This window comes from Protopterus annectens, chromosome 6.part0 (genome assembly GCF_019279795.1).
Source record: "Protopterus annectens isolate FY-2018-M chromosome 6.part0, PAN1.0, whole genome shotgun sequence".
Lineage (NCBI taxonomy): Eukaryota > Metazoa > Chordata > Ceratodontiformes > Protopteridae > Protopterus > Protopterus annectens.
This window is the reverse complement of record NC_056737.1, coordinates 864199326-864222853: the sequence shown is the minus strand read 5'-3', so window position 1 is coordinate 864222853 and position 23528 is coordinate 864199326. Positions and strand designations below refer to the sequence as shown.

Here is a 23528-nt window from a genome sequence, read left to right as displayed (position 1 = left end):
CCTCGCAGGTCTCCCTCAGAGAGGAGGTCTCTATCTCCTTCCCTATCCTCTAAATCCTCCAGGACCTTATCGGATGTGGATGTCGATAGAGTGGCACAGAGATTTCTTCAGTCACCGGTACTGTCTAAATTGTTTTCGGCTCCGAGCCAGTCTGCTCTGGAGCAGGTCCCTCTACCTACGTCGATACTTCCTCCACCGAGCCCATCTCAGCTTTTGGAGCCAGAGTGCACGACTCCGTTTGTCCCTAGGTCGTGTTCCGACAGCTCCTCCTGTCTTATCGGTTCCGATGTCAGCTCCGACTCTGGCGCCATCCGCGGGGTGCAGGACTCAGGATTCCTCTGACTGACCCGAGGGGGAGGCTTCGGGACACCTTTCGGCTCCTAGTCTACATCTCGGTGCTTCGGCACGGAGAAGCCTGACTTCTGTTTCGGCTTCGGACCTGGTCCCTTCTGATCCGAGGTCTTCCATGGCTGGTCGATCTTCGGACCCAGGAGGACCAGCTTTTGAGGCCATACGGAGCGCGCTGGCCAGGTCGTCAGCTGCATCATACGGTTCAGTCGCTCTGTCCCCTACAGCACCGGTGCTGGTCTCTGATCGCTCTCTATCTCTTGACTGCAGTGCCCCAAGGCCTCAGGGTACCCACACGAGTGGTGCCCATATTTCTGAGGGCCCCCTCAGAGTTTTTGCCTGAGGAGCCACCCATAAAGAGAACGTGCAAGAGGAAGCACATAGATTCCCAAGATGAGTCTCTCACGTCAGACACCGACCTCGAGGAATCGGAGGGGTCCCCTAAGTCATCCTCCGAGGATGTTTCTTTCTTTGACATCCTAGAGATTTTGAAGCAAAGAGGTGACTGGCCATCCAAAGCCCCCTCCGAAGAGGAGTCTGTGTTCCTGAATGTCTTTGGTGCTCAGCCCTCCACCTCCTGGGTGTCTTCACCCTTTGACGAGCTTCTGGATCTGGTTTGTCAAAGAGTGTGGGAAACCCCTCACTCTGTGGAACCAGTCCCCAGGAGACCCAATAAATTTTTGTCTGCCCCTTCTGATAAGGAATTTCTATCCAAGGGAGTCTCTGTGGATGCCATGGTGGTGGCAGCGGCCACCAAGAAGGAGTTGGCTGAGACTTCTTCCACCGTATATCCCCCTAACAAGGAGTCTAGAACTATGGACCAGTATGGGAAGTGTATGTTTTCTTCAGCGGCCTTTACTTTGTGGTCATTGAATTACTTATCGCACTTTACACAGCTCGAGAGATCTCCTAAAGGAGCTTGGAGATACTCTAATGGGTAACGTTTTTGAGGTGGTGGCTCAAAGTCAATGGTCAGATGTCTACCCTCAATTCTATTGTGAACTCCTCCATGAGGCTGATCTCTCACGCAGCCGAGGGAGCGAGTATGGCAGCAAGTTAGGAGTCTCTCTTAGGAGACATGCCTGGATGCACCTTTGTCATTTCACGGAGGCCTTCAAGTCTACATTCACCAATGCCCCGTTTGATGGTTCCTCTTTGTTTGGAACCAAGGTGAAAGACACTCTTAATAGGTGCGAGCAAGAGGGAAAAACTCTGTCTGCTGTAGGAGTCCATTTTTCCCTTCTCTCTAGGCCTTATCTCAAGGCCCAGAGGAGTGGGAAGATGTGGTTTAAGAAATCACAGAGGTTTTTTTTTCCCAATGCACAAGGTGAGTCCCCCTCCAGAGGCAGGGGAGGGGGTGGTTATTCAGGTAGACGCCGCCCTAGGGGCAGAGTAGGCCCTCGTAACTCGGGAGACCGCAATTCCTTTCATGGTTCTCCCTACTGCCGCTCCTGATGGGAGGCCCGACTGTGCGTTTCCGGAGCCAGTCAGAGGTCGCATCTCACTATACCCGGAGGCCTGGCAAGGTATCACCCAGGAGCAATGGGTTCTACGAATAATTTCCAGAGGATATATCATTCCCTTCTCGTCAACTCCCCCTCCAGTCAAGAAAATCCCGGATGTTCCACCCAGTCAAAGGGATTTCGCAGCTTCAGAGGTTTCAAAACTGCTAGAAAAAGGAGCCATCCAACACTCAGACCAGATTGGATTAGGGACTTACTCCAGATTCTTTTTGGTGCCGAATAGGACAGGGGACCTGAGACCCATTTTGGATCTCAGCCAATTGAACACCCATGTGCAAAAGTCCAAGTTCCGAATGGTCACGTTGCAGTCTATTCTCCCATTGTTGGGAAAAGAAGTGTGGATGTGCTCCATCGACCTCAAGGATGCTTACTACCACATAAAGATGGACAGGGCATCCAGAAGTCACCTACTCTTCCGGCTGGGAGCCAGTCACTTTCAGTTTCGAGCCCTGCCCTTTGGTCTCACCACAGCCCCCAGTGTGTTTACCAAATGCATGGCAGTGATGACTGCTCACTTGAGACGTCAGGGATTCCAGGTGTTTCCATACCTGGACGGACTGGCTCCTTACTGCCACCACCAGGCATCTGCTACTTCAGACCAGAGACACCACTATCAACCTATGTCAACAGTTGGGCATCACCTTGAACTGGGAAAAATCTGCCTTGTTGCCCTTGCAACGTGTCACCTTTATAGGCGCTGAATTCGACACCATGCTCATGCGGGCATTTTTACCACAGGAAAGAATCAGAGTTTTACAACAACAGATTTACGCCTTGCTCCCTCTGAGGAGAGTGAAGGCAAGATTGGTCCTCCAATTGTTGGGGATGATGGCTGCTACGGTTGTTAGTTTCCCTGGCAAGGTTATGAGGCTCCTTCAGTGGCTACTCTTCGCCCAGTGGTCTTTTCAACGTCTTCCACTTTCTCACCCTATTCTACTCACAGACCGTTGCAGACAGGATCTCAGTTGGTGGCTTCACACCGACAACCTCAATGCAGGAAAACCCTTCATTCCTTCGCCTCCGGTTGCCACGGTGACCACAGATGCCTCCCAGATTGGGGGGGGGGTCATTGGTCTAGGCAGGACAGTCCAAGGCACATGGCAAGAGCACAAGATGCATCTGCATATCAATGTCCTGGAGATGAGATCAGTGCTGCTAGCGTTGCAAGCACTTCAGAGCTTTCTTCCTCTCGTGACTATTGCAGTCCACTCGGACAATGTCAGTGGTATGGTATCTGAACAAACAGGGAGGAACCAAGTCGTATCCCCTTTGCAGAGAGGCCATGCGAGTGTGGCAGTGGGCAGTGTCTTCCCAACGTTTTCTGGTAGCAACGCACATTCCGGGGAAGTCGTGTGATCGCAGACAGGCTAAGCAGAGCTATTCTGATGCCTCACGAGTGGTCCCTGAACTGTCAAGTTGTGGAGCAGATTTTCCGCAGGTTGGGTCAGCCTTGCTGCAACCTTTTTGCCAGCCCCCACAATGCCAAATGCAGCAGCTACTTTACCCTTATCTCCCCTCAGGAGTCGTCACCCAGGGACGCTCTAGTCCATGATTGGCCCTCCGGTCTACTATATGCCTTCCCTCTGGTTCCTTTGCTGTCAAAGGTTATTCAGAAAGCGCAATCCTTGGGAAGCAAAATTATTCTGATTGCTCCACACTGGCCTCTTCAAATTTGGTTCCCCTTTCTCCATCCCTATCTTATGGATGCTCCTTGGATTCTGGACCCACAATCAGACTTACTGACTCATATGTCAGGGCAGCTCCATCCCTCTCTTTGGACCCTCCGGTTGACAGCTTGGCTACTCCACTTCCGTCGGTAGTTAGGCTTCACCATTTTTTATCGGATGTGGTTCATATTCTGTTTTCCTCTCATAAGCCTTCGACCAGGAAGATTTATTACAGCAAGTGAAAGAGATTTTCCATCTGGACACATGCCAAACAGATTGACCCTTACACAGCTCCAATCTTGTCAGTAATGGAGTTCCTCTCTATGCTGTTCAACCAGGGATCAGCTGCTGCAACAATTAAAGACCAGTTGGCGGCAATTTCTACCTTTCACGTCGCAGACGAACCTAGTCTAATGGCACATAGACTTTGTAAGGCTTTCCTGAAAGGCACTTTATTGCTTCGTCTTCCTGTCTCTGAACCTGTTATGCCTTGGGACTTAAACTTTGTTCTACAGGGTCTTACTTCACCCTCCTTTGAGCCTGCAGCCACTTGTGATTTAAAATTATTAACTTGGAAGACTGTCTTTGTGGTAGCCATCATGTCAGCCAGACGTGTTTCAGAGCTTCAAGTTTTATCAATTAAAACCACATTATTTGATTTTTCATAAGGACAGGGTTTCTCTCAGACCGACTCCTTCCTTTCTTCCCAAAGTAGCGTCAGTTAGTAACCTAAACCAATCCATTGAATTACCAGTGTTTTTTCCTCAGTTCTCGAACAAGGCAGAATTCAAATTTCATCAGTTGGATGTGCACAGACAATTACGATTTTATTTGCACAGAATGAAGGACCTCAGAAAATCTGATCAGTTGTTTGTTTCATTTTCGGAAAACAGAATTGGGTCTCCTGTTTCCAAAGTCACATTGTCTAGGTGGATTTCCAGTTGTATTTTTTTCATTTATACTTCAGGGGGAAGAGATTTACCGTTCCGAGTGAAGGCTCACTCTACCCGGTCTGTATCTACGTCTGCAGCTTTTCAGGCCAGATTGTCTATGGATGATATTTGTGCTGCGGCTACTTGGGCATCTCCTCACACCTTTGTTACTCATTACAAGTTAGATGTGGTATCTAGAGGCAGGTCTTCCTTTGGTTCTACAGTGCTCAGGAGTATATTCCACTGAGCCTGCCAGGATTTAGGTGCTGGAGACGCTGCCCCACGGTTAAGAATGTAGGCGAGATTGGACTACATAACATCAAGAAGTTATGTACTCACCATAACGTTCAATGTATGTGGTCCATCTCATCTCACATTCTTACTTACCCCCCCACCTTCCCCCATCCTGGAGGATCTAGAGGTTAGGCCTCGTTTCAGAATTCCCTTCATTCTTGGTTTGTTCTTCCTTCCTTGGGTGTTATGCATGGAGAGTGAGTGCTGGTGCTCGCAGCAAACTTGATCTGGGGATAGAGAGCAGTGCAGCATTGGATACCATCTTAGCCCAGCCAATTGAAAGACTTCGAGCTAAAGTATGGCCGAGTCAGAGCCGACATTCGGCTCCGAACCCACGGGTAAGAATGTGAGGCGAGATGGACGACGTACATCGAACATTATGGTGAGTACATAACTTCTTGTTTTACAACATACATAAATCCTCTAGTCTATGCCATTCTGTATCAAAGCTCTGCTCACTCTCTGGGGTTTTGTACTAGTTATTCTTGCTTACCATTTAGAAATGTTACAGGTTAAATGGGTGTGTCAAATGGAACTGTTTATATTAGACATTTTGGTTACTGTGAATTAGTGAAATCGTTTTTACTATGTTTTGTCTCATTTTGCGACTGTTCTTAGTTTGCAGAGAGCTGGATGGGATACAGTGGTCCTGGCTATGGAATCCTCAGCTTGGTTGTATCAGAGAAGTATATCTGGTGCTTAGATTTCAAAGGCAATCTTTACTGCAGTCCTTTACCAAGTGCAGGCTTACGATGGCAAAAATTTGAAGAGGGTGTGCAGCAGGTGGCCGTTTCACCCACAGGTTTATTTCTTTGTATATACATTTTTAGAGTATTCTTGGCTGCATGCTATATGCCCTATTTATCTACTAACTTTATTGCTTTTGAATTTCTGTGCATTTAGTGTTGAACAATGTAAAAGTAACCCTAGATGATGGCTGCCTGAAATTATTCAAATATAAAGAACTGTAAGATGTTGTGTACTGTACATATCAGTGTTGTACATTGTTTTGTAATGTATTGCCCAAGTTGTACAACATATATTTTAGACATTTTCAGGTTTTTAAAACCTATCAGACAAATTGTACTTTGAGGATTTGTACACTGGTTTCCACCAATGCAGTCTTCTCTTTCTGTTCTCTCTCGGTCTCTCTCTGCTTTGTAATGTATGAAAAAAATGTTCAGTGTTTGTAAAAGCAGCATTTCCTCTGGTTTATCTTGACAATCTGTTATTGTCCAGCGATCATGGGCTTGCTGACCACTAAATTATTCAGTTCTTTAGGATATTTTGCATTTCTGTTTGAGAATACTAGTTCTCATCAGAGATTTGAAGTCATGTCACTGCCAGAATTCCATATAATTCAGTAAAGCTGGACTTGAATGTAATTCATGCCTTTCATCTCTTCATTAGTCGGTCATTCTTGAACAACTACAAAGTATTACATGGTATCATAGGTTCATAGGTGATTACTAGCCTGATGGCCCAAGAACCCTTACAAGCCTGGCCATATTTATCATGAGTTGTCCCAATTGTCGGTAGTTAGAAAATAGATCAGGTTTATAGGCTAGCTGCCCTTGTGGGCCATTTAAGCCTGGCCAGTTTCCCCTCAAAGGTGAGAATCAAACGCTGTACCTTATGCTTGTGAGGTAAACACCTTAACCATTATGCCAGCTCTTGCATTCATCAGAAGAAAAGTGAAGCTAATGGCATCAGAGTAATTAGATTTTTTTCCAGTAGTACAGGTGCTAGAATGACTTGCCTTTTTAACTTTGTATAAAAATGAAGTCCTAACATTTCTGCATGTTGTATTTCACCCTCGTAGAGTAATCAAATTTTTGATTTTTGCTTACTAAGAAAAGACTCACTAGTCTTTCATTTTTTATATTGCTGCAAGCCATATTTTTCATTTAGAAGGGATTTCAGTACAACTGCCAGCTTCCCTGAAACTTCCAGGTAGATTGGCAAAAGTAGTATCCAGAAGAGTTGACCTGTATCTCACAGAGAGCGGAATTACAGAAAAGGCAGACAGTGGGTTATAGCTGAAGAAGCTATAAAAGTTTAACACCTAACACAGAGGAGAAAAACAAATTTTCACTCGGGGGGGGGGGGGGATCTTCCATTTCTATGGTGATGATTATTTACAAGGAACTGAGTGGCTTAGTAAACTGTTTATGCTTGTGTGATGAAGTAAAAAAGAAAGAGGGTAAAAGTCTGAGAGTTTAGTAACTTGTGATTTGATATGAAATTGTCGCCGGCATTAAAATGACCAAGTTTGAGACAAACTGTTGAAAGAATAAGAACTGATGTTAAATTAGGCACTAGATATGTGTTGGTGGGTGTGCTCACCTGCGTGTGCAGGTTGAGTGAAGTTGCAAGTAAATGGTTAAAAGTTGCTGAGAATTTGAAGTGTGTAAAATAAAATCTGTGACTGATGACATGAACACTAACCACAAAGCAAATACAACAAAATAAATAGAAGTATAAAAATTAAACTACAGAAAAAGTGAGGTGTTAAAGATGTTACAGAAACAAAGTCATACATTTAGAAGTAGAAACCCTCGTGTATTGTAAGTGGTTTGAAAGAAAAACAGAAAAAAATATCTGTTCCCCAGTAGACATGTTATTGAGTTTGAAGGTGAGAGAAATGACAAAGTGTAGATAAAGGTGAAATGCATCAACAGAGTGTAGTCCAAGATACCGATAGTACTTAGAGTATGTTTTAGTCACAAAAGTTTGCAGCGCATGTTAGAAGTATTATTTCTGAGGTAGATGCTGGAGCAGAATGCAGTATTTTGTTGAAATCTGCATGTAAAGCACTGAAGTTGACTGATAGTTGTTAATCTGCATGATGTTAGCCTACATATTTCTGAGCAAAAACCTTGAAGCCTGTAGGCTGGATTTTACTCATGTTTCAGGCTATACCTATGGAAAAATCTGTAAATAAATATTCTAGATCAGTTTCCATGTGAGTTGCTTAGCATAATAAAGGAATTTAATTGAATTACTTTGTGTATTTTATGTACAAGTATTTGAATTGTGAGCAGTACAAATACCAGTTCAGATGTTTTAGTAACTCCAGAAAGTTCCTACTAATGCAAATAGGTGTACAGATGTTCATCGTGTTACCCTGCTGCAGTCATCACACTTGGATTATCCTGTCGTCAGGTGGTCCCGCAGTCGGCCGGAATTCCAAAGTCTTGGTCCGGCGTTGGTTGCTGTCGCTTTTTCCCTGACGTCAGTGCGCCAGGGCTATAAATAATGCATCCGACGCCATTTTCTTCAGTCTTTCTTGCCGCTCGGTGCCCGAAGCAGAAGCAGTTTGCAAGTGCCGGTCGGCCGACTCCTGAGATTTTCGAAGTTGAATTTCAGATCCGAAGTCTTCAATAAAGCTAAGTACCCCGTTGGAGAAACTTTTCTTGTCTCAGACCGATGTCAGAAAAAGTTAACAATTGTATTTCTTGTGGGAAGCAAATACCTCATAAGGATTTTCATTCTTACTGCATACCTTGCCTAGGCCCAGACCACGTTTAGCACCTACCGACGACACTGCAGAAAGAAATGTCGGTGCTGCAGAAACACCTTCGGTTTCTGAAGGCGTCTTCAGACCGACGACGCTCACCATAAAAACGTATCCTAAGCCTCCTTAAGACTCCTATTAAACCTAAAAATACTGCACTTCAGTCTCCAGTTCAAAGCCCCATGCCTAAGAAACAGATGCTTAAAATGGCTGAAGATTTGATCTCTTTAATCAGGGGTTCCCAACCCCCACCCGACAAAAGGCCTAGACAAGAGGAAGATTATGCCTCCTCTGGGCAAGTGTCTATTTCCTCAGGCTCCTCTGAGGACCAAGATTACTCCTCCTCCCCTCATGAAGATTCTGATGCTGAGGATTCTATTCCCTCAGCTTCTCCTCCTGAAGACTACTCCTTTGGGGAAAATCTGCACACTATGAGGGAACATTTTCACTGGGAAAGTCAGGACTAGTCTGACTCAAAGAAAAGGCTCAGAGTTTATTTTACTCCCCCAGCACAGACCACTTGCCATCCCCCCAGTTTTAGACATTGTGGATGATGTTTACTTAGAATCTAGTTTGAACCCAGATTCTCTGTCTCCTGCTCCAGCCAAACCAGACAGATACTATAGAGTGCCTGATTCCCACAAATTCCTTTATAAAAGCCCTGTTGCTGATCCAGAGACTACATCCCAGGGTCCCAAAGGGGCTAAGGCTTCTATGGCAAAAAATCCTGTACCCTCTGAAAGAGACTCCAGAGCACTAGACAGGTGGGGGGGAAAAGGTTTACACCTCAGCCACTCTAGCTATGAGAGCACTAAATAGCCAATTTCACATGCTAAAATATCAGCAATTTCTAATGTCTCAGTTAAAACAAAAAAATGAGCACACTCCCTCAGCAGTCTGAATTGAAAGAAATGCGGGATCTGTTGCATGCAGCTGAACAGGTGGGCAAACATACTTTACAATGTGGGTTTGATTCTTTGGAGGCTTTCTGCAGAGCAGCTGTCACTGGGTCTGTTATACGTAGGCATGCTTGGTTAAAGGAACAAACTCTGCCTGATCATGTTAAAGCAAAACTTCTAGATGCTCCCTTACAGCAGGATGTTCTATTTGGTGTTAAAGCAGAAGAAGAAAATGGAGGATAAGGCAAAATCTATGCAGACAGTCAAAGATTTTCTACAGGTGCAGCCCCCTCGCTTCAGCAGAAATTGGCCAACAAAATTGGTCCTTTCCGGCTACTGACAGACCACAGAGGGGTAAATACAGACATCCAAGAGGCAGAGGACAACCACAAGCCCAATACAAACCTCGACAATGGGGCGCTGCAACACAGAAGGGAGGAGAAGACCGGTCCCAAACTACCAGAAGGCAAACTCAATGACTTGCACCTCATCTGGCCAAGCAACACTCTCTTGGCAGCTCCCTTGGGAGGAAAACTCACACTTTTTTCAGACAACTGGCACATTGTCACAAAGGACAAATGGGTCCTAGACATAATTTCACGAGGATGCAGATTCCTTTTCCACACCTTGCCAGTGAAAAGAGGAATGCCAAACCTGCCACAAAATCAATGGGCAGGGGCACAAAAACAAATTACAGCTCTCATGGACATGAGCCATTCAACTGGTACCTACACGAGAGCAAGGCCAAGGATTTTACTCAAGACTCTTTCTAGTCCCCAGAAAGGGCAATGCCTGGAGAACAATTCTGGACCTTTCAGTTCTAAACACCTTCTTACAAGTACCCAAATTCATGATGCTAACACTACAGCAGCTTCTTCCCATGTTGGGCAAGAAAGCATGGCTAGTAACGTTGCACCTCAAGGAGGCATACCTGCATGTCCCTATCAGACAAAGTTGCAGAAGATACCTCCGTTTCATTGCAGGTTCAACCCATTACCAATTCTCTGCACTGCCCTTTGGCTTATCTACTGTGCCCAGGGTCTTCACAAAATGCCTGGCACCAGTAATTGCATACTGCAGACAAAGAGGAATTCAAATATACCCATACCTGACAACTGCCTCATCCAAGCAGAAAGCAAGAACATCCTCTTACAACATCTGGCTTTTGTAAAACATCTTCTAAGTTGCCTGGGGTACACAGTAAATGAAAAGAAATCAAAATTAGTACCCTCACAAAGTATGACATTCCTGGGTGCCAGCTTGAATGCAACGGCCCAGAAGGCTTATCTGACGGCAGACAAACAACTACAACTGACTCAATATTTCAAAACAATGGCAACAAAGACCCAACTCCCTGCAAGAAAAATTCTGCAGGCCTTGGGCTTCATGGCATCTTGCATACTACTAATACCATTTGCAAAGCTGCATATGAGGAAATTACAGTGGTCACTATAAAGCGTATGGTCTCAAGACAGCCACAGCTTGGACACAATATCTCTCATTCCCTGCCTACAACAGGAGTTTCTATGGTGGTCACAGGCATGTCACCTCAACAAGGGTCAGCCTTTCACCTTGCCCCCATCCAGGCAAACTATGACAACAGATGCATCGGACTACGCCTGGGGGGCACACATGGCAGGACAGTGCGCTCAAGGCGTATGGACTGCAGATCAAAGGAATCTGCACATCAATCAAAAAGAGATGCTAGCTGTACAGAATGCTCTGACAGCCTTAAAGAACCTATTACATCCAGGACAACTTACAATAAGGACGGACAACACCACAGTAATGTGGTACATAAACAAGGGGGTACACACTCCTACCCTCTATGCAGGCAAGCAATGACCTTGTGGAACACAGCTCTGGCTTACCAAGTTCAGTTACAAGCTCAATTCCTGCCAGGAAAAACGAACACATTGGCAGACGACCTCAGCAGAAACATCATGGATCCCCACGAGTGGAAACTGGATCCACAAGTATTTGCAATGATAACTCAAAAATGGGGCCTTCCAGACATAGACCTGTTTGTCAGCCCCCAAAACTATCAGCTAACAAAATTTTGTACAAGGACACTTCACCGTCAAGCTTGGAAAGTGGACGCACTCTCATTCAGCTGGAAAAACCTGACTGTATATGCCTTCCCTCCATTGCCTCTCCTCACAAAGGTGCTTCTGAAAGTCAGAAAGGAGAGACCACGACCGATACTCATAGTGCCAGACTGGCCACGCCAGCACTGGTACCCACTATTAAAGAATATGGCCCAGGGCCCACCTTGGATTTTACCACAAATTGCCCATTTGCTCACACAGCAAAACAATCAGATTCTACACAGCCAGCTCAAAACCTTAAATCTGGCTGCATGGCAAATCACCTAAGCATCCAGCCAACTCCTCTTTCCCAAGCAGTTATGGATGTTATTCTGGAAGCTAGGAGGCCCAGCACCAGGAAGGCCTACTCGGACAAATGGAAAAGGTTTTGCGCCTGGAACCAAGCTAAAGGCCAAAACACACTTCAGCCTCACATGCCTCAGATTCTACAGTATTTAACCGAGATGTTGCACAAAGGACTTTCTTTTTCTTCCATTAAAATCCATGCATCAGCTATTTCAGCCCACTACAACACGGATCCACCCTTATTTTCACATCCACTTCTAAGGCAGTTCCTCAGAGGGGCAAAAAACATTAGGCCCCCCCAGGAGAGCACCTACACCAACATGGGACCTCAATTTTGTTCTGGAAAAACTTACGCTACCTCCCTTTGAACCAGCTTTCTCTGCAGATCTACAGTTTCTATCATGAAAGACTGCCCTGCTGCTAGCAATAACTTCAGCTAGAAGAGTCTCAGAACTACAGGCACTCATAGCAGTGGAACCTTTCCTCATTTTCCATCAAGACAGAGTTTCTCTACGAACTAATCCTTCCTTCATGCCTAAGGTGGTTTCCAGTGTGGCTTTAAATCAAACCATCCACTTTACACACCTTCTTCCCAAATCCACAGAACAAAGGAGAAAGACTCCTGCATTCCTTGGACATTCACAGTCAACTTCGTTACTACTTGGATAAAACTAAGGTTTTCAGAAAATCTGACCAGCTCTTTGTATCCTATGCTACAGCTTCACAAGGGAAGGCTATATCAAAACAAACCATTTCCAAATGGATAGGACATTGCATTCGTTTTTGCTATACCCATCATGGAAAACCAGTTCCTGCTACCATTAGGCCCCACTCTACCAGGGCAACAGCTACATCTACAGCCTTCCTCAGGGGGGTTCCAACCAAGGAGATTTTGGAAGCTGCAACTTGGAGTTCAGTACACACCTTTACCAAACACTATCACTTACCACTTTACTCTAAGACTAGAGCTGGCTTCGCCACTGCAGTTCTGCAGGGCCTTCTAGCCTCCTCTAACCCTCTGTGACTCCTCCGCCCATCCTTAGCTTTGGGATTCTACCCAAGTGTGATGACTGCAGCAGGGTAACACAATGAACATAGTACAGTTTTGTACCTACCATAAATGTAGATGTTCGAGTGTACACCCTGCTGCAGTCCAGGTTACCCTCCCTCCATCCCCTCTGATCTAACTGGCTAAATCTCTACAATACCTTCCTGATGTATTTGCTTATAGCTGGAGGGATTTTGTGTTTGTGCTACAATTTCTTAAATTGGTACTAATTACTGACCACCTTTTTGGGGGCACCTGACATCTGGGGCAAGAAAAACTGAAGAAAACGGCTTTGAATGCATTATTTATACCCCTGGCGCACTGACGTCGGGGAAGAAGCGACAGCAACCGACGCCGGACCAAGACTTTGGAATTCCGACCAACTGCAGGGACCGCCTGACGACAAGATAACCCAAGTGTGATCACTGCAGCAGGGTGTACACTCTAACATCTACATTTATGGTAGGTACAAAACTGTACTTTATCAGTATGTTTGAGAGTAAACTAGACATGTAGCAATTTAATAAAAATGTTTCAGTTATTAGAGATATTTTGCCAAAATACAGTGTTATTTACTGAAATATACTGTTTAGCAGGGAATACCTTATCTGAATTTCACAAGATAAGTACCAGTAATTTATATACCAAGGAAAGTATCCACATTTCTTAGAGTGAGAGTAGAGCAGAAATTTAAAATAAAGTGTTCATATGATTTCTAAACATCTGAAGCAAGCTGAACAAGATTAATAGCATAATTACAGTTCTGATGTAAAAAGCCAAATAAAAGTAATTCAAATTACAAAAATAAAAAAAATAAAATTCCAACCAATGCAGTAATAAAACAGCGCAAAATATGTACCAGTACTGAAAAGTAAAGGACTCATTGTGTGATGTTTTATTTGAAAACAAAGAAATAAGAAGGGGTTAAGTGTTATACATGAAGGAAAATGTCACTACATGATGGTTAACATTAATATGTATATGTAAATATTTCTAATCAATAATTTACAGTGTGCTTGATCATGGTAACCACAGGGTTAAGGGGGGAGGTGTTTTGAGTAATTATGGTGGCATATATAAAAAGATGTGGACTGGTTCTCTTTTTTTTTTTTTATCTGATGAAAGCGCTCATATTTTGTCCAAAGTGTTGGAGCTTTACTGCAGTGGTTTTAAAGTTATGATGTAAGCCAAGTTTGGGATTTGCATAGAGCTCCCCTCCAAAGATCTAGACAAGTAGACTATTGAAGAGGCTATTTCAGCTATGCCCATTTCAAGGTGTTTTACTGTACTAGATGCCAGTTGTCATTTAGTCAAACTGGTCGAGAATAATTCAGAGTTGTGTACTTTCTGAACCATGAAGGGCAGGTACAAATTACTTTCTTTTTGCTGTCACTTGGATGGACAATGCCCAGTGTCTCTTCTTTCACCCATTTGGCCTCTTCTTTCCATTGGTGTTGACAGCTAGACATACCAAGGCTTGGCAGGAGTCATGCATCCTATTCATTTGAGCCCAGGGATCCTTGTCAGCTCATCCCTCCCCTGAGTCAAACAAGAATCGGAGGGAGGGAGACTGACCGTTTCCAGTTCAGCAAAGCAACCTTTATTTTCTCCCCCCTTTCCCGGGCATGTTTGGCTAGCACTTCCTGTATGTGGGACTTGCAGTGGATTTCAGTGCTGGGTTATCCCTCACTTCCATGAGGAATGTAAAACTGCAAGAAAAACCCTGCATATAGCAGCTTTCTTGGACTGCACCTGGGAGTAGTCCACTGTATGTGTGCCCCTGAATATGCACACCTCCTACCCTTCTCTCTGCCCCATGAGAGAGGGAGGAGGGGAGAATAGGTACCACTCCTTCAATCCTCTCTTGTTCTGCCAGGTCCATCATGCAAAGGTGATGCTAATCAAACTCTGTTTGCATGAGATGTAGCCAGTACTTTATAGCCCCATATATTACCAGAACTAGCCAGATACTGATTTCCTGGCTTGCCACTTGAGATTTATTTAGCACCTGAAACGACCCAAAATGCAGTTGCAAAAATTATAGAAGAGTTGAATGATGTGGTAATTTCTGCTTGTTTGGGGAGCTACTAAACAAGAACCTGATGCAAGCTTAATCAAGCATTTTGAACAGGCGAAGGCAGAGAGGTCTTAAGCTGAATAAGAGTAAATGTCACTTCTGACTGATCTTAAATATAGGGTCTATATTATATCATCAAACCCTTAAAAAAGCGAACGATGAATAATCAACCCCATGTAAGTGAAAGCTTACAATCTCGAAAGCTCAGAACAGCGATTTTTTTTTTCCAAGGGAAAAAAAAATTGCTGGGGGGGGGGGGGATTGAAAGAATACATAAAGTGGGGGGCTGTGCCCCACACCCCCTCTCCTTAAATATACCAACTCCGAGATCACACCACAGTGTCGAAAACAGCAAAGTAACCGAAGCGGCCAAAGCAAATTCTTTCCCTGGGAAAGAATTTGCTTAAAAGTCGCTTCGCTATTTTGCCCTTTTGTTGTTTTAAGTTCGACCAAGACGCATTCGATAGAATGTGTCTTCGGTCATCTAATAGGAACCCAATATATATAGGTCATATTTTGATGTCCAAAGGTCTAGAGCTAGATTTGGAAAAGTAGGTCCCATTGCAGAAATCAGAAGATAAACTAGCTATTTTGATACGCACACCCACACAGAATATCTCTTAAACTTCATACCCTTCTGGACCACTGGGGGAAACCATTAGTGTGTGATATGTGGAGTTGTACAAAAGTTTTGAGATTTTGAAAACATTTCTTGCAGACACTCTTATTCTTAAGTTCTATGATGTATTACAACTATTTACTTGTACTTCATGTCGATGAGAGTCAGCAAGGGCTTGTGTACAGTTACTGCAGGAAGGCAGACCATTGCAAATAGGTTAAGAGCTTTACCAAAATCACAAACAAGACCTGCACAAGAAGTATAAATAAATGTTGCCTTTCCCTTGTAGCTGTCAAAAATTTCATAACTGTATGTATGATATATCTGAATTAGTGGAACTGGATCACACACCCCTGCAAAGTATGTTTAAAAAAAAAACTTTACATGGCATCAGTTAGATTATAGAATGTGCTGTTTAAGTATCTGAAGGTTCAACATATGCTAGGGAAAGACGGAGCTTAATTAAAGTATCAGAAATCATGTTTGCTAGAGGGCATATTTTTTGTGTGCTATTTTGTAGCAGTCTGTTTCAACTGATAAACTGAGTAAGTGTAATAAGTGTACCAGAGAAGATAAAAAAAATTCAGTTTAGAAGTTGTAATGAATAGATGGTACATAAAGGCATTAAGACTCTAGAGAGAGGAGATCTCATGTCTGCAAGGCTTTGTTTAAACCAGATAACACGTGTCACTTGTTTTGTTTCCCATTAAAAACGAACAGGCGGGGTAGTTCATTTACATGCTTTATTACACAGAAACACATCAGGATGGATAGGAGCAGTACAAAATATAAACAAACTGATTAACTGACAGACTGCATATACATACATGCTTATATCTCAACAGCTTACTATAAAATGGTAGTCAGGCTCGCACATGCTCAGTATTTATACACTTGTGCAATCCCCTAGTAAGTTTCGTAAAGGTATACATACATATTGATCTACATCCTCCCTCTTTAATGAATTGCCCAGAATATAATGTCATTTGAAAAGAAACATGCAATTGTACAGACAATAAGAAATAAACACAACATTCATGTCCTTATGCCCAAGTTGCTGTTCATCTGGAACATGGTCTGGAAATGCGAACTGGTCTAGTTATATAGCAATCAGAATTGGGTTTAGCAACAAAGGACAGTCATTGGTGAACAACTTGCTTCAGGAGCTTTGGGATTCTTCTCAGGAACAGGGATATTTACTGGAACGTCCTCTGGAACTGGAACGCTGGATAACTCACTCTGAGATATAGTCTTTCTCGCAGGTATGATACTGAAATACAGGTTGGGACACTGGGATGAAATGTTTCCGATTTCACCTAAATTCTTTTCCCCTTGCAATTCCACAATGTATGATCTCTGCTGTGGGCATACACTTTTCACAACACCAGTCTGATCAAAACCTTTGGACATCTGCATCCTCACTATCTCCCCTTCTCATAATAGATTGAGCGGTTTGCTGGTCTTATCATAATAGGACTTCTGGGATAAGCGCTTTAACGGATTGGCTTTCACTGATCTGCTGTTCTTGACACATGGAACCAGTAATTAACTACTAATTGGTAGCATGGTTCTGGTGTCTCTCGACAGACGTTTGTGTGCAGGTGAACCAAGATGTTTATCACGACCATTTCTGAGATTCAAGAAGTCATCAGTATGGTCTCATTTCGACTTTTCTAGTAGTAGTTTTGCACTTTGAGCTGCACGTTCTGCCAAACCATTTGACTGCGGGTACTCAGGGCTACTCGTGACATGAGTAAAGTCCCACTCTTCAGCAAATCTTTCTAACTGCTGGCTTGTAAACTGTGTGCCATTGTCAGAAATAACTTTGTGTGGGCTACCATGGACTGCAAAATGATACTTCAACTTAGTAATGACAGTACTGGATGCTAGGTTAGGAAGTAGGTTAATCTCGAACCAGTTGGAATAAGAGTCTACTAACACCGAGTAATGTTTACCAATCCATTCTAAAATGTCTGTAGCTACTGTCGACCAAGGTAGTTCAGGAATCTGGTTTAGCTGAAGTGGTTCTTTATGTTGATGTGGCTTAGTACTGTTACATACAGAACACAATGAAAGTACTCTCTCAATATCCTATGACATAAAAGGCCAAAGAATTAGTCCTCTTGCTCTTCTTTCGGTAGAATCAGTTCCTGGGTGGCCACGATGCAAGATAGTAATATACTGTTTGTAAGGATTTTGGAACAATCACTTTTGGACATTTCATGATGATACCATTGTCAAACAAAATCTCATCTCTGTAAGAAAATAAGGTTACAGGTCATGAGTTTAACAAGATTGCTTTGATGGCCATCCTTACTGATAAAGTGGTTGAGTTCCTGAAGAAATGGATCTGAAACTGTATGACTTCTAAGCTCATCAAGACGTGTGTAAGAAACATTTCTCACTTCCATGACTTTAAAATCAAGTTTCTCATTTTCATGCTGTTAGTGGTATTTCTGGGCGACCTGGAAAAAGTATCAGCAAGATAAAGAAGTTTGCCTTTTGTGTAGACAAGATTGAAATTATACTTTTGCAGTTTGAGCATCATGCGTTGTAATCTGACAGCAGCTATATGCCTAGGCTTTCTCAAAATAGTGACTAGAGGTTGGTGATCCACTTCAGTTTGGATAGGTCTACCGTAAATATAATCATGGAACTTTGAACATGCAAACACAGTTGCCAAGAATTCTTTCAATACCTGAGCAGAGTGCGTTTCAGTTTGGGTTAGACTTCTGGATGCATAGGCTACTGGTCTACCCTCTTGAAGAATGATTGCACCAAGACCAAATTTTGAAGCATCACAAGAAAGAGTAACTGGTTTGTGAACATCATAGTATCTGACAGTTGGTGGACTGGCAGTTCTCTGTTTCAGGACATCAAATGCTCTCTGGTGGTGTTCTAACCATGACCAAGATGCATCTTTGTGTGTCAGCTCTCTAAACAGTGCTGAAAGTTGGCTCAAGTCTGGAATTAACTAGCCTAGTTAGTTAACCATGCCAAGAAAATGTTGTAGGGCTTGAACAGTGTCTGGCATCTCAAGAATTGCTGTTTGCTTTGAAGGATCTGGTTGTAAGCCTGAACTTGTAAATAAATGACCAACATAAGTAAATTTTCATATCCTGAAGTTGCACTTCTGAGGATTCAGCTTAAGATTCACTTCATGTTCTCTTTCCAGAACTTTCTTGAGGTTTCTGTCATGCTCAGCTTCACCATTACCTCCTACTAGAATATCCTCTACTATAAAAGCACAAGGATGCCCAGAAAAATTTGCTGCGTTGCACACTGGAAGACTTCACTGGCAGAATTTATCCTGAATGGCATTCTGAAAATCTGTACCTGCCAAATGGAGTACTGAAAGTAGTTAGCAATGAAGATTTTCTGTCAAGTAAAATTTGCCAAAATGAACTCTGCATCCAGAACAGAAAAACAGTGGCATTTGGCATGAGAGCAGCGACGACTTTGACTGTACACATTGGATGTCTTTTTAGTACCTTATTCAAATCTCGTGGATCAGTACGTATTCTAATCTGCACTTTTCTTATGAGCAATGACCATGGATGATACCCACTCAGTTGGTTCTGCAACTGGACAAATTACACCTTACTGCACCATTTTATGTAGCTCAGCCTTGACTCTGTTCTGCATAGCTACTGGAACTTTCCGGGCTGGCCTGACAGCTGGATTGACTTCAGGGTCTAACGTCATGGAGTACAGAAGTGGGAGTTTGCCTAGTTTATCTTCAAAAAGATCAGCATAGGTAGAAAAATTTGACTGGGTGAAATTAGAGGGTCTATGTTATAACAGCGAATGATCAAAAGATCGAGCGCTGTTATATCGAACACAAAAGAATGAAAACAAAAAAGCGCGAACAGCCAGAACAGCAAATTTTTTCCCAGGGAAAAAATTTGCTGTTCCCAAAAAAAACAAAACAAAAAAACCCACTATTTTAAGTAGGGGGCTTTGCCCCCCCCCCCCCACACACACACACTTAAATATACCAACTCCGAGATCACACTATAGTGTCAAAAATGGCAAAGTGACAGAAGCGGCCAAGCGACTTATTTCCCAGGGAAAGAATTCGCTTAAAAGCCGATTCGTCATTTTGAGTTTTTGACATTTACAGTTCGGAGATGCATTCGACATAATGTGTCTTCGTTCTTCTGAGAGGAACCCAAATTAGAACAGTGGCTTATCAAGCTAACATGGTGGACTTCCTGATTAAATGAAAGTAGTCCCATTTTCAAACAGTCATTGAGGCCTAATAATTGGACGTGTCTTTTGACTGTGTAAAATTGCAAGTCCATAGCTGTTCTCAGCAGAGTAGCATGAAAACACTACTGAACCCTCAGTTTTAATTTCTTCACCACCATAAGCAACAAGCTTCACACACTTTCCCAAATCAAGCTTCTTACCAGCATAAACTTTAGCAAATGTTTCTACTGACATAACATTGCACTTTGAACCTGTGTCAACTTTGAGCTCTATGGGTCTTCCATTTATCCCAACAGTATAAAATACTTAATTCTTTGCCTATAAATCTGCTGCATTGACTGTTTCATTAATCACAGACACACCATCAACATAAGTAGGGTCACAGCTTTCTAATTGATCAACTTGTTTCTTTGAATATTCTCTTTTAATAAAATAATGCCCCTTATTTGATTTACAAAACTTTTTGAAATTATTCCAGTTATTGCATTTGTGGCATTGTTGACCAAAAGCTAAGCATTTTCTCTTTTGGACTCATGATTTGCACCACAATTACTACAGCTGGCTATGAAACTGGGTAGAAGCACATGCTTTGAGTTTGCTGACTCACTCTTATGCCTCACTTGAGACTGTGTGTATGTGGATTTTGCTAGAAAAGTACGGGGTTCCCAGTGACCGCAGGGCTTACAGTTGCTGCCATGTGCTTGGGCTGGTTTCCTGTAACCACGTGCTGCATACTATCAACATAAGCACTAAAAGATACTGGAAGCATGCATTTCTCATTTGTAAGTATATTTCTGTGAGCTCGTACATCTGACAAATCTCAGTGGCCTTATTCAAAGTTAAATCACTATTACAAAGCAAAATCATCTTTAATACCACACAAGTCTGTCTTATCAACTCATGCCTTAAATCACCAAATCTGCATGTTTTAGCTTTGTTTCTCAAGTCAGTTATATATGCTGCAAATGTTTCCCCAAGCTTTTGATCTCTTGGGTAAAATAAGTGCATTTCCATTGTAATAATTGTTTGGGGGTGACACATGTCTCTAAATTTATGTTTTAAGCACTCTGGGTCTTCCCTTGACTCAGCCACTATATTGCAGTTTTTCCCCCTCCCCTGCAAATGCAGCAGGTGCATACACAATGAACCTTGTCTTTGTATGGCTTCTGAACCAGGTAAATTAAGCACAGTAAATGCTTTTGTGTGGTCATCTTTTTCAGACAATGCAGTTTGTATGAAAATATACTCTTGCTCGAACACTCTTCAGTTCTCTGCAATATAATTATCAAAGACAAGTGAAGCTGGTTTTCGAAAGCCGTCAGCCATGTCAACACACTGAAAATGGCCCATGTAATTATGTATGAACATTGCACACACAGGCAGTACTTGTAGTATTCAAATGTACAATAAACTCTTCAAAATACTGTACTTTGTGAAATATGCTTTGAAATATCTGTATTTTATGAAATAACTACTGTAATGCTGCACAATCATGCAAACTCTCTGTATACTTCGTATAACTTGAATAGCTTTAATTAATGTGAAAAAGTATGTGCTATAAGCTACTCTGAAAAAAATGCAGATGTTTTCCTTATTTTATTCATTTTATGTGATTCAGACTTATTTCAGACATTTTCCGTAGTTATTCGAATATTTTTTTTATCAATATGTTGTAGTTTCGGACATTTCTTGTAGTTTAATTTAGATCTTTCTGAATGCTTTGTTTTGTATTTTGTGAATAAGAAATTGTTTAAGTAAGCTTTGATACCTGAAATACATTTCTGGCCTGTTTTTGCGAATTAAACATGCTGTAGGATGTTCCATTCCTCTTTATTCCTCCACCTTTAACCAAGTGCTTTCTCGGTCTAGAATCTGAATTTCTGGATCCCATTCTGACACCATGTCACTCGTCTTGTTTCCCTTTAAAGACGAATAGGTGGGGTAGTTCATTTACATGCTTTATTACACAAACACATCAGGAAGGATAGCAGCAGTAAAAAGTATAAACTAACTGATTAACTGACAGACTACACAGACATACATGCTTACATCGCAACAGCTTACTACAAAATGGCAGTCAGGCTTGCACATGCTCAGTATTTATATACTTGTGTAAGCCCCTAGAAAGTTCTTAAAGATATAAATAGATATTGATCTACAACATGAGTGCTTTATTCATAGGTTTATAGGTTCATAGCTGGTTACTAGACTGTCTTCCTTTGAATGGTATGTGGTTTGAGGCATTTTAAGCCTAGACAAGCTTACCCCAAATTTACCAAAGTATCACTGACGTATCATTGTCTCCAAGGAGTTTTACAGTTGTGTATAGGCTTGTACACATCAAGCATTCATCAGGATGCCCATGTCCATCAGGGACATAGGTGCCATACTAGGGTTAAATTCACAATTTTCCATCCATTGGTCTAAGTCGCATTTGAATATCGTTAGAGAGTATCTTTGCTTCATATGGATAGAAAGTCTGTTCCAGAGAAGGGGTTAATCTTTGAGACACATACCTGTCTATCCAACATGTGCAGTTTATGTTGCAGACGAGGTTAGGTCCTTAGAATGGGTGTTTCAGATGCTGTTTGTTTTGTGGATGTGCAACAAATCCATCAGTGTGGGATCAGATGATGCCTTGTAGGCTAGGCATAGATCACAGTTTGTAGGAGACAGAGTATGGGGTACAGGGATAGGGCTTTGACTTAGGGTTTTAGATTTTTTTTTCTTCAGGGATTTTATTTTTATTTTATTGTGACTTATGATCCATCGCAATACTTGAGGTTTGAGTTGACATAGCTGACGAATGATGCTGTTGTAGTATGCTTGTGTCCAGGTATTCGTAGACCTGTGTCCATGCACACCAGCATCTTTCAGAGCATGTCTCGTGTGCTGGTGCTGTAGAATCAGTGTAGTTTGCTCATCCAAACAGTTGCTGTCCTGCATTCTTGAATGTTCTAGTCACACATGCTCAGGATGTGTGATGGTGCTGTGTAGCAAGAGAGCTCTTCACCGCATGGGTAGCCAGTTTAACAAGGCATTTTACACATTTCAGCAACATAGTAAAGTATGAAACGGTATAAAATGTAAAATGCATTACTGAGCTGCTTGCCAGTTTTGCTCTGTGGTCTCTCTATCTTGTACAACTGTGGATTCTGAGTAATTACCATGTTATGGTAGTAAGGGTGTGTGGTATTGTGGGAGGTTGCTGGCATCAATAAAAGGGAACAGGGCAAGTTTATGTTGCATCACAGACGACAGTGCTGCCAGCAAGGTTTTTCTTACTGTGCAGTGGAGCTTTTCATTGCTAATATGTTCTAATTTGTCAATGGGACAACATCTTCACAGAGGAGTGGGATTAATGTGCTGCCAGGGGGTAGTGCCATTGGATGGGTATGTGGTTGGATTCCTGTGAGTTACCTCACTGGGAGTAGCCTGTACTCTGAAAACAATTTCTTTAAGAATGGCCTGAGCAATGTGGTAATGTCTTTCCTTATTATAGTGCTACTTTCATGAATGCAAACAAACTTTGGTATGCCGTTCTGGTGTGTACCAAGCCAGCTGCATAGCACAAAATGTGCATGAATGCTGTCCCATTTGTAGGATTGTCATCTTTTGCATTTTACTTCTGTGGATAGCAGACTTAGAATTATTCATTCATCTGATGTTATTTTGGTCTTAATAGGTTTGTAGAGCTGATTATTCTTTGCTAACTTTTTGAACTCTAAACATGTCTTCTCGATAGGCAGCATAGAAGTCCATGACAAAGGGATATGTTCTTTGGTGACAGTAATATCTGTACAGGGAATCTTGTTTCTGGCTAGTAAGTTGGACATAAATTAATATAGGAACATTTAAAAAGAAATTCATATATTACTTCATGCAGGTAGATATTTATAGGTAGACATTTTTCTGCAGCTGATAGAAATTAGTTTCTATTTTGAGTGCAACATTTTTTTTTTTTTTATTCCTACTGAGACGGCCTTACCTGATACCAGG

General features: G+C 42.5%; 1 protein-coding gene across 1 annotated transcript in view; it reads left to right on the top strand.

Annotated features, from left to right (window-relative positions):
• TECPR2 (tectonin beta-propeller repeat containing 2) overlaps nt 1-23528 on the top strand; it is a gene marked incomplete in the record, with an annotated part of 1535154 nt that overhangs the window by 412308 nt on the left and 1099318 nt on the right. Inside the window, 1 exon segment of the mRNA XM_044074534.1 lies at nt 5383-5566. Within this exon segment, the coding sequence (XP_043930469.1) occupies nt 5383-5566 (184 nt within the window).